This window comes from Lissotriton helveticus, chromosome 11 (assembly GCF_964261635.1).
Source record: "Lissotriton helveticus chromosome 11, aLisHel1.1, whole genome shotgun sequence".
In the NCBI taxonomy this organism is placed as follows: Eukaryota; Metazoa; Chordata; class Amphibia; order Caudata; family Salamandridae; genus Lissotriton; species Lissotriton helveticus.
In genome coordinates, this window is record NC_136072.1 from 7,246,610 (window position 1) to 7,259,220 (window position 12,611).

At 47.1% G+C, this 12,611-nt stretch overlaps 1 protein-coding gene across 1 annotated transcript in view; it reads left to right on the forward strand.

Moving 5' to 3' along the window:
• The window catches only part of LOC144792071 (putative cation-transporting ATPase 13A4), a 238,349-nt gene that overhangs the window by 87,116 nt on the left and 138,622 nt on the right, over positions 1–12,611 (forward strand). The window contains 1 exon segment of the mRNA XM_078666918.1: positions 5,436–5,609. Coding sequence (XP_078523044.1) covers positions 5,436–5,609 — 174 coding nt within the window.

The window sequence follows — 12,611 nt, forward strand, 5'->3', positions numbered from 1 at the left end:
GAGGAACACTTGCGCCACCTCCAGGAAGTGTTGTTGGCCCTGCGCAGAGCAGGCCTCACAATCAAAGCCAGTAAGTGCCAGATTGGGCAGGGTTCAGTGGTGTACTTGGGGCACCAAGTAGGGAGCGGCCAGGTGGCCCCCCTGCAACCCAAGATTGATACCATCCTGGCTTGGGCACCACCCAAAACCCAGACTCAGGTGAGAGCCTTCTTGGGTCTCACGGGTTACTTCAGGAGGTTTGTCAAGGATTATGGTAACATTGTGCACCCCTTGACTTCGCTGACTTCCAGGAAGCAGCCAAGACTTGTGATCTGGACTGATGCCTGTCAGACTGCCTTTGACACCCTGAAAACTGCAATATGCACAGCACCTATATTCCAGACACCCGACTTTCTAAAGGATTTGTTGTCCAGACGGACGCTTCAGAGCATGGCGTGGGGGCTGTTCTAGCTCAGGTGAATGAAGAGGCCCGAGACTTACCTGTAGCCTTCATCAGTAGGAGGTTACTTCCCAGGGAACAGAGGTGGAGTGCGATAGAGAGAGAAGCATTTGCTGTGGTCTGGGCGCTGAAGAAGCTAAGACCCTACCTGTTTGGGACTCACTTCCGGGTTCAGACAGACCACAGGCCCCTCAGATGGTTGATGCAGATGAGGGGTGAGAATCCAAAGCTGTTGAGGTGGTCCATTTCCCTACAGGGGATGGACTTCACGGTGGAACACCGCCCTGGTACAGATCACGCCAATGCTGATGGTCTGTCCAGATTTTTCCGCCTTAGTGATGAGGACTCCCTAGGGTAAGGGTAGTTCTCCCCACATTTCAGCTGGAGGGGACACGTGTTAGACCTGGCATCATTAGCATGAGTCTCTCCTCCATTTTTTCTGTTTGCCTTCTCTGTTTATGATGTTTTTGCTGGAATATTGCTTTGGGCACTGTGCCACTGCTGATCAGTGCCACAGTGCAAGTGCTCCCTATGTGAAATTGATATTGATTGGATTCCATGTTTGGCTTATTTGGTTTACTGTCAGTCCCTAGTAGAGTGCACCAGGAGTGCCAGGGCTTGTAAATACAAATGCTGCTAGTGGGCCTGCAGCACGTGTTGTGCCACCCACAGAAGCAGCCTGGTAAATTATGTCTAAAGGTCTGCCATTGCTAGACCTATGTGCAGTCTGGAACTGTCACGCAGACTGCGCAAGTACACCTACTTGCCAGTCCCTAAACCTTCCCTTAACTTCATGTTAGTCACCCCTATGGTAGGCCCTAGGGCAGGGTGCATTTTAAGCATAAGGTAGGACAAGCCTGATGAGGTTGGCATGTCCTAATAGTGAATTACAGCCATATTCGTTTTTCACTATTGTAAGGTAACCTGCTCTCCATAAGTTAGAATGGGCTGCCAGGATTATTAATGGTATATTCCTAGCGGGCTCGGGGAGCATGGTGCAATGTCGAGTTTGGTATCCCTGAACTTAGGGTTTAATAACGCGTCCGTTTGGGTGGATGGTTTTTAGACTCTGTGTTTGAAAATAGCACGTTTAGAAAGTGGCTATTTTCTTGTCTGACTGTCTACTGGTCTCTGCTGGTTTGGTGTGCGTGTGACAGGAGCTGGGTGGCTCCAGAGGTCCGAGTGAGTCAGTGTGGGATGAGTGGGACATTTGCATTGAGAGTAGGGGAAGAGTAGCTCCTGATAGCCTGCCCTGCCTGACACAATGCTGGCTCCACCCCCTGCCAGGCGACTGATGACTCTGTGCCTGCCAGGGACAATCCTGGCCCCACCTCCTACCGGGAGACTGATGGCCCTGCCCCTGCCAGTGACAATGCTGGCTCCACTTCCTGCTGGGCGGCTGAAGACTCTGCCCCGCACAGTGAATAGGCCAGGTGCCTCGGCCTGGCAACACCCACAACAAACCCAGGATGAGGGGAAATTCCCCTGCATGGACAAAGGGATCAAAGCCAAAAAGGGGTATAAGAGAAGGACCCCAGTACTGAGAATTTAGATCACTTCTGACAAGGAAACCTAAACCAAGGACAAGAAGCCTGCTGATCCAAGGACTTGCCTACCCCTTCTGCCAGTGTGCTGTTTATGGGGGAATCCTGCAGTTACTTCTTTATTTTTGCCAAGGAACCAGGAGAGAGGAACTGAGTGTGTACTCTCAAGCTTTGCCAAGGACATCTCCAAGGGCTGGAAGAGTGCCAGCCTCCTGTTGAAGTCACAGGGTTAAAGGACTTCATCATTTGCTAAAAGTGCTTGTTGCTGGAACCTGAAAATCCAGCACCTCTGAAAAATCCAGCAATCTCGACGCCGACGGACGGCGCCGAATCCAGCTCGACATCGTGAGTGCAGCTCCCGTGTCCCGCACCTTCGACGCCGGCTGCCGGGCCTGATCGACGCTAGTAGCGAAGCCGCTGCCGACGCCTCGACACCGAGCCCTCTCGACGCCGTGAGCGCTGCTCACTCTTGCAACATCACCATCGACATCAACGACGACGCCGTATCCTGCTTTACTTCGTGTGCGCTGCTCCTGCCTGACATCTGTCGACGCCGCTGCAGATCGCCCCGACTCCGAGGCCTGATCGACGCCGAAGACGCGACGCCGGACATCTCGACGCCGCTGATCATCGTGTGCTTCACTTTTCCAAGGTACTGTGTTGTGGGGGTCGGTTGCGACTCCGGGCTCGACGTAGCGCTCCTCGCGGTCGTCGCCGAACCTTTGGATTAACTTTGCCTCGACGTCGTGTGACTCCTGTGGGGGTTACATTGTTGCCAAGAACTGTGATTTAAGGAAGAAGAGTTGCTTTTGTTACTAAAGACTTTGTGCTGAGAAGAAACTACACTTGAACTATTATTTTTCCTTCCAAGAGTATTTATTAAGATTGTGGTATAGTTTTGTCGTTATTTGGTCAATCAATCAATCAATCAATCAAGACATTTATAGAGCGCACTACTCACCCGTAGGGTCTCAAGGCGCTAGGAGGGGGGGGGTGCCGTCACTGCTCGAACAGCCAGGTCTTGAGCTTCTTCCTGAAGGAGAGGTGGTCCTGGGTCAGGCGCAGGTCGGTTGGGAGGGAGTTCCAGGTCTTGGCGGCCAGGTAGGAGAAGGACCTTCCTCCTGTTGTCGCTCTTCGGATGCGGGGGACGGCGGCGAGGGCGTGGCTGGTTGATCTGAGGTGGCGCTTGGGAGCGTAGAAGTTGACTCGTTTGTTGAGGTAGCTCGGGCCTTGGTCGTGTAGGGCTTTGTGTGCGTGGGTGAGGAGACGGAAGGTGATTCTTTTGTTGACGGGGAGCCAGTGCAGGTCTCTCAGATGTCCGGAGATGTGGCTGTTCCGTGGGATGTCGAGGATGAGTCTGGCTGAGGCGTTCTGGATCCGCTGGAGTCTCTTCTGGAGCTTGGCGGTGGTTCCGGCGTAGAGGGCGTTGCCGTAGTCCAGTCGGCTGGTGACGAGGGCCTGGGTGACAGTCTTCCTGGTCTCGGTGGGGATCCACCAGAAGATCTTCCGTAGCATGCGTAGGATGTTGAAGCATGACGAGGAGACGGCGTTGACTTGTCTGGTCATGGAGAGGGAGGAGTCCAGGATGAAGCCCAGGTTGTGTGCGTGGTCCGTCGGTTTGGGTGCGGTGCCCAGGGCGGGGGGCCACCAGGAGTCGTCCCAGGCGGAGGGTGAGGAGCCCAGGATGAGGACCTCCGTCTTGTCTGAGTTCAGTTTCAGGCGGTTGGTCGTCATCCACTCGGCTACATCTCTCATCCCTTCGTGCAGGTTGGCTCTGGCGGTGGCAGGGTCGTTGGTCAGGGAGAGGATCAGCTGGGTGTCGTCGGCGTAGGAGATTATGTTGAGGTTGCGTTGGCGTGCGATGGCCGCGAGGGGGCTCATGTAGACGTTGAAGAGGGTGGGACTCAACGAGGATCCTTGAGGGATGCCGCAGATGACTTCGGTGGCCTCTGATTTGTACGGTGGTAGGCGAACTCTCTGTGTTCTTCCGTCTAGGAAGGAGGTGATCCATTCCAGTGCCTTCTCCTGGATTCCGATGTTGCCGAGGCGCTGCACTAGGGTGCGGTGGCAGACAGTGTCGAATGCCGCGGAGAGGTCCAGGAGGATGAGGGCCGCTGTTTCTCCGTTGTCCATCAGGGTTCGGATGTCATCGGTGGCAGCGATGAGGGCGGTCTCGGTGCTGTGGTTGGCTCGGAAGCCAGACTGTGAGGGGTCGAGGGATCCATTCGTCTCGAGGAAGGCGGCCAGCTGTTTGTTTACGGTCTTTTCGATGACTTTGGCCGGGAACGGGAGGAGCGAGATGGGATGGTAATTCTTGAGTTCGGTGGGGTCCGCTGTAGGTTTCTTGAGTAGAGCGCTGTCCTGTGCTAAGCCTTATATAAATATCCTTATTTTTATAATACTACTGTGTCGTGTCCATTTGTAGTGTATTCACTTTATTACTGTATGTGGTCATAAATGCTTAACGCACTGCCTCTGAGAAAAGCCTGTCTGCTTTGCCAAGCTACCAAGGGGGTGAGCAGGGGTTATCTAAGTGTGTGATCCCCTTACCCTGACTAGAAAAGGTGTGTCCCTATTTGTCAGAAGTGTATACCTCTGCCAACTAGAGACAGCCGCTTCTAACAGACACCTTCCTGCATATAACCAATCCTCCCCTGCAGGCAGACACCTTTGCACTCTAGTGCAAGGGTGCCTTAGTTGGCGCTAAGGTGCTAAACTTAGCACCATCGCAGGGGGAGATGCAAGGCTGCACCACATTCTTGTAAATATGGTTCATCCTTTTGTTTCTGAAGTGGCGTAGAGAGGCGTTATGCCCATGAGGTTAACACCTCTCACCGCCACTTCTTTGTACATATCCCCATTTGTTTCCTGCTTGGACAATACGATGTTATTGGTATTAATTGCTGTTCCTGTAACAAAACTTACCCTAAAACTTTGCTACATTTTGTATTCTTTTGTAAATACTATAAGCACTTGTTGAGAGGATTTTTAATTCCATTTTTAATGAAGCTGCAGTTTAAACAAATGCAGAATACTGTTGACCTGCTTGCAGTCGCTATGCTCAGAGGAGGTGTATTATAGAGTTGGTTGCTTTTTAAAATCAACCTTCTGATATAGAAATTCTCTGTTTTACTGATTACTGCTGTTTGTTTAGAAATTAGATTTTGGTCTTATCAATTATTTATTACCATTTCAACTTGAAATTATCTATTAACTGAATTTAGCATTTTCTTAAGAGACCAGGCTGCAGCCCGAACAGTGAAAACAGATTTTGGGGACCAGTTACCATAGCAAATGCAAGCATTAAAAGCATAAAATTACAATAATTGATACCCACCCTGGGCTAAAAAGCCTGTATGTGCATCACCTATTTAATAAAAGCATCAAAGAGGGAGGAACCCCTTCAAAGTCAATCACTTTAATGACCTGTTGTTTGTGCTTTTTGTTCGCAGGAGCTGTTTGGATACAGGAAGCATCCCTGGAGGAGGGCGCTGTGCATCATGGGATACTTCCTGTCCCTTGGTTTCCTGCTCCTTCTCTTCTATTGGACGCCGGAGTGGGAGGTGTGGGCGACCTGCACCCCCTGCACCTTGAGGGAGGCTGACGTCATTCTCCTCAGGACCACGGTAGGGGCCTTGTTTACTGGACTCTTCCTGGAAATGGGACAGCTTGAGAGATGCACAAAGCACAAGACGTCCAGTAGGGTGTTTGGCAAATATTTATGGGTCTTTGCAGGGCGCAGTCCTGGCTAGAGGGCAGGGATCTCTGAGTGTGGGTGAGGAAACCAGGACTCAGTAGAAACCCTTCCCTAGAAGGGATCATGAGCATGGGTGGACTTTCTGATCCTTCCTGAACTGCAAGAGGGTTAAAGCAGCCCCAATGCTGACAGATCCTGGGAGCACAGAAGACCTTTCTTTCAGTTTTCCCTTTTTATGCTTTTCCCATTTTGTTGTTTTGATTCTGGCAACAGTTCGATGAGACCTTAGAAATTAAAAGATTAAAAGAACTGGTTTCAGACCTCTCCAGCCTTTGAACACTCTCTCTTCCTTTAATAGCACAGGCACCCTGTCTGATTCCCACTCAGGTTTCTATATGACGGAGAGATACACTGGCTGCAAGTCGCCTCTAAGGCATATTGTTGATGATGCGCTAAGAATGCCGGACCATAATGAGTCGTGCTTACTGATCCTCTCGACCTCTCATCAGCATTTGATACTGTCAAACACGATAACCTAATTGATTTCCTGGAACATAGGATGGGCTTGTCTGGGCCGGTGCTTAACTGGTTCTCTTCGTTCCTCCTGAATAGATCCCAACGCTTCAAGGTGAACCGATCCTTGTCTCATCCTGCACCGGTTACGCTGGTGGTTCCACAAGGTTCAGCACTCTCGCCCAAACTCTTTAACTTGTTGATGGAGCCTCTAACAGAAATTCTGAAATCACCCAGCATTTACTACCACATGTATGCGGATGACACCCAACTTTACTTGAAGATCGCCTCCACTGAGTACATTCAGTCCCTCATTTCAGTCCTGCTGGAAACACAAAGCTGGCTGACACGGAACCACCTGAAGCTAAATGCCCTAAAAACAGAATTCCTCCTAATCTCACCTCACAAGCAATCCCCGGTCATGGAACAATGACTGAATCAGCTTGCTGCTCTCAATTGTAGACCTCACCCCGTGGACTCAGCATCCTCGCTTGGTATTATATTAGACAATAGTCTGAACATGCAAAAGCGCATCAGCTCCCTCACCAAAGGAGCAAATTTCCACCTTAGCATCTTAAGGAGGCTCAAACCCTTTCTCCCTGCCCATGACCTAAAGGTTGAAGCGCAAGCATTAGTGATCGCAAAGCTGGACTATGGCACCGCAACGCTGTGTGGCTTGCCCAGAGAGAAAACAGCCCCTCTTATGGTGGCCCTCAATTCTGCTGCTAGGCTCTTCATGGGGACTTAAAAATACAACCACAACTCTCTAGACCTGCTGGGTCTGAAGTGGCTCCCGTATGAAGCTCGGATACAGCTGAAAATTGCATGCATGGCACACACAAAGCCATCCACTTCAAGACCCCGCTGTACCTCGCCCGGAAACTGGAGCTCTCATGTGGTACAAGAGCCTCCAGGAGTGGCAGCACCCTTTTATTCAAACCACAAAAATTCAAGAAAAAAAAGACTTACAATCGAGCCTTCTCAGGCATGGAGCAGAGGATCTGGAACTCTCTCCCCCCCGAAGTCAGAGTGATCCCTTCCACTGTCATTTTAAAATGGAAGTTAGTGGACTCTTGATGAAGACATCTCTGCCTCAGTCCACCTTCCCCACTTGACCTGGGGTTCACAGCTGCTGTTTGTAGCCGAGAGGATCTGCTGGTGTGATTGCTGGTCATTTTTTAAAATATTGTACTTTTAGCTTTGCTGACTTTATATGTTTGCCTATACCCTTCCTTGCTGCATATTCTGTAAAGCGCACTGATACCCTCGGTGGTCATGTTCGTGCTATATAAAACTTTATAAATAAATAAAATACGCCTTCATATCCTGCATAAGAGAGAGGGAGGGGGAGGTGCATTCTTGAGTTCAAAAGTCAAAATCAGCTTTATTCAGTGCAAGAAATTCCACCATAAAAGCATACTAAGCAAAACAAATCAATTAAACATTCCTATATAGTAACACAATCATGATTTTAAAAACTGAATTTTAAAATCCACTAGTTAAAAGAAACAAAATGTTCCATGGTTTCTCACCGCGTCTATGAGCTGATATCCATATACATAGCATAATACAGTACATTGAAGTATGTGCAAATTTATCAGTATATCATAAGGATACAAGAATGTAAAGTGCTGGTGCATGGAATACATAAAACGCAAAGTGCCACTATATAAAAAGCTTTTCATATAACATTGTGTCCAGATATAGGAACTACATAAAGTGCAGAGTGCCATTACATTTCAAAATTAAAGGTTGGAGGCAACACTAACATGGTCTACAGGGTTTTCATATAACATTGCGCCCAGATGTCGGATGCATCGGTACAATACATAAAGTGCGGAATGCCATTACAGATCAATGTAAAGGTTTGAGGACAAATCTACATTTGATCATCAAAGTTTTCATAAACCAGTGCATCCAAATGTGAATAATCCTTTTTTTTCCTGATTGCACATTGTGTAAATTGGATAACAAAGTTCATGATTTTCACATTTTCCAGACTGCATACAAGGCTAAACGCATATTTGTAATAAAGGACCATATTTGATTAAAAAAAGGGGTCTTAAAACTGATTTCCAATTGTCCCTATAAAAGCTCTAAAAAAGTATAAGATGCAGCGTGGATTGTGGAGACTTACCATTGCACGGGCAGTTCGGGAGTTAGGGATGGATGTATGTCAGTACAACGCGATCTTTTTGATCGCAACGCGGTTTTCACAACGCAAGTCGTTACAAGGACTTGCGTTGGAGGGAGCTGGATTGAGGATTAATTTAATTTTCTATTCCAACTCCACGTAACAGTAGGGAAGGTGTTGGTATAGAAAATCTAACTATTCCTTAACCAAGAGGGCCATCCAGCGCAAGTTGTAGTAATGACTTGCGTTGTAATGGCTGCGTCGTAAAGGTTGCGCGGTGTAAACACCGCGTTGTAAAGGATTTTTCCCGTTTCGGACACCACTTTTCCACTCTAGGGAATGCTAAAATATAGTTTAGTGTGCCGAGCCTTAGCCTAGTCAAATAACATTTATGTTGGGTGTTCCTTACTAGCGTTACATATAACTGTGTGCCCCTCTTAAGCGGACGTTCGCAGTAAGAAACAACACTGTGTTTTTGACCGACTTCTCGTTCTCTTTCATAATCCTTAGCATTAAGGTATCCCAGCTTCAGGTCGTTTTTTCTGTGATCCTGGATAAGTTATAGGGGGCCTCATTTATGAAAAGTGACGCATCGCTGCGTGAAAACAGCGATGCGTCACTTTTCACTGCGCCCTCCTTGCGACACCAATGATGCGTCATATTTACAGTATGACGCATCATGGCGCAAGGAGTTACAGATACGTCAATATTTCTGACGTATCTGTATGGCGCAAAAGTGACGCATTGCTGGAGTGTGTCACAAAAGTGACGCAACTCCAGCAATGTGTCCTTTCACATGGGGCAAGCCCCATGTGAAAGGGCTTGCGTCAGTCTTACGCCTGCTGTGAGGCAGGCGTAAAAAATGAACGCATTTGTGTCCTAGAAGTGGCGCAGTGAAATCTTATAGATTTCACTGCGTCACTTCCATGACCCTTTCTTGCGTCAAAACGCCCCCCCCTGCATACATTATACCTGGCGCTGATATATTGTGGCCCAGGGGTTTACAAAGTGACGCATCTACCTAGATGCGTCACTTAGTAACTATGGCGCAACAAGGCGCATTTTTTACGCCACTGGTGCGTCACAAAAAGTGACGCACCGGCGGCGTAAAAGTGACGCACGGCCTCATAAATGAGGCCCAGGGTTTTTTTCGATCGAAATCTACTTTGTAAGGTGTTAACAGGTTATAAATGTGCTCTAACCAGGGATTTTCCTGCTAAGGTCAAGGGCCAGGCAATCCGTAATTAAATCTTTTGTACATTTCGTTTCATCTTCAATCCATACCCCTTGCCAAAAGGTAAGGGCTGCCATGTTTATTGTGTCGCTTAGATGAGATACGGACAGTTCTTGATGAGCTATGTCGTTTGCTGTCGAGCTGGGAACAACCAATAAACTTTTTTAAAACTTATTTTCTAGAATTTGTTGGGGGCGATATTAGCTCTCCCCCAGATGGCGGCCCCATAGCAGACCCCTGAGACACATTTGCTCCGGTACAGAGCAAGAATTTCACATATGGGTTTATTTCCTATTTTCCCGGGAAATCTAAAAATACTCTCCGTAATTCTTAAATATTTCACTTTGCTAGATTCTATCAGCCAGATTCATCAAAGGTAAATGGGCTCGCAAAGGGCCGGATTCTGCGAATCTGGCCCTTTGCGAGCGCTATTTTTGCATTTGGGATTCATCATCCCAAATGCAAAAATCGCATTTGTAGAAATCGCAAATTTGTGAAGAATTGCATTTAAGGAATCTCAATTAGAGATTCCTTAAATGCAATTCATGAACCATTTAAAAATTGCGAATTCACAATCTGGGGCCGCTATTTACCGCGAAATCTGACTTCGTGGTAAATAGCGAAAACTTAGAAAAATGTACTTTAGTGCATTTTTCTAAGTTGTATGTTACACACACACATGTCCTTTGGACATGTGTGTGCGCAACACCAGTGTACATGAGCATTTCACGGGTGCTACAGGGTGTCCTTTGGACACTCCTGGCACCCTTGAAATCTCATCCTTATTTGCGATTCGCAAATTGCGAATCGCAAATAAGGAATGAATGGGGATGCCATTCCTTATTTGCGATTCGCAATTTGTGAATCGCAAAGAAGGAGGCAGTAGAAATCGCTATAATTTGTGCGATTTCTACATGAATACCGTTTTGCGAGTCCTTAATAGCGATTCCTTATTAATCCCTATTAAGGACTCGCAAAACGGGACTTTGATGAATCTGGGGGTAAGTGCATATTCCAGGTACCACTGTTGTTAAAAAGCATTCCCAAATATGAAAAAGATAAAACTCTGTTAATAGTAACCCCGCCCACATGATTTGGTCTACTCTTAGACCAGTTGCTCCCGGATGTCATTACAAAAGTTTTCCTTAAGTTTAACTGTAAGTCCTTTTCAGTCATGTACAGGGCAACATTTTCTATTGGGCATTGCAGGCCGTTTGCCGTTCTTGATATTAGGACGACATTGTCTGCATATAATAATACTGGCGTGGGACGCGTCCCAACTGTTGGGGCGTCTACAGTTAGATTTTATAAAAAAGGATCTACGTTGTTAATATATAAAGAAAATAAAAGGGGGCTAAAACACAACCCTGTCTAATTCCACGCATAACCCTAAAATCAGATGTACATTCCCCCATTTTGCCAAACCGTACCCTAGAAGTTAAAATAGTTTAAATCTGGGATAAACATATTATTATATCGGTAGAGACCCCTAGCTCTTTCAAAGTTTACCATATTTTGGTATGATTGAGTTATTTTGGTGTTTTAAAAGAAGCACCTTTCTTATATTCAGTTCCATGAGTGGAATCCCTTTGATCAGTAGAATCACTCTAACACTCCATTGCTTAAAATCAAAACGTATTACTATCTGGCAGGCGTGTTGTGATCTCAGTGCACCCCCTGGATGCACAACAGGATAGTGTCACCTTGGAGAGTAATCTGGGTATTGTTTGGCTCTCTCATTCCACCTATGCAGGGTAGAAGGTGCAAATCACTGTCAATGTGTCTCAAGAACCAGGGTACATATTTACAAGGGCATTATGTCACACAGACGACGCTCCAGTGGCCCAATGCCCTGCTCCATATTTACAAAGTGACTTGAAACTACTTTTTGTGGCTTAACACCCCTTGTAAATGTTATACCCATCCTCACAGGTATCTGCATCTAAGGAGTGTGCAATGCAGTGGTGGCTCGCATATTGCTTGCTGTGGGGTGGTGGGCGGTGCGTGGGCGGGGCAGGGTGGGGGGGTAGTAAACTCGGACATACGATGGAACGGAGGAGCGTAATAATTACTTTCCTCCGTTTCGTCGTATGTCTGAGTTTACTACCCCCCACCGCCCCGCAGCACGCCCTATGCGAGCCGCCGCTGGTGCAATGAGTATTGCTCTGGGCATTCCACCACAAAGCTCATTGCTTTTTGACATTGCCCCTGATTTACAGGAATCTCTAAATCTGAGTGCCAAAAATGAATGCCATGCAAAAGTAAGCATTAGATTGGCACAACAAGGAGAAATATTTGTATTTCTCCTCGTTTTTGCTGTTTCTATGTGTGCTGCATTCTGGCAGTTTACCATTAACCCCTTCCACGCTCATGACGAGCTCAGCTCGTCATGAGTTACGCCTGTCGTACGCTCATGACGAGCTGAGCTCGTCATGAACCGCGGCTTTTCGCAAAAGTCAGCGCACAGCGGGAAAACCCGCAGCGCGCATGGGGTTAAAGATTGTTTGTGTGCACATAAACAATGAATAATTAATGATGATTTTCTACTTCTATATGTGCTGCACTCTTGTAATTGTAATTACATTCATATAGCACTTACTACCCCTGACGAGGTGACTTGGGGCCATATGTATCAAGCTAATTAGCATTCGCAAAGGTGCTAATTTGACAAATGGTATGTATCAAACATGTTTGATGCAAAATAAGGAATAGCAAAATTTGCAATTCCTTATTTTGCGATTGCACTGAAGGATTTGCAAATTTTGCGATTCCTTAAATGCAGTGTATCAAACAAAAAATATTCAAAAAATGCCATTAAGGATTCGCAAATTACCACCAACTTCTAGTTGGTGGTAATTTGCGAATTCTTTTGAAAAAGCTTTTTTCCAAAAAACAAAATGTTTCATATGACGCCCATACATGCCCTTAGGGCATGTATGTGCGCCATATGCCCCCAAATGTCTTTTTCAGGGGTGCAGCACGGTGTTTTCTTGAGACACCCCTGCACCCTTGAAGAAATTCCTATGGGCCTCCTGGCGTATGGAAATGAA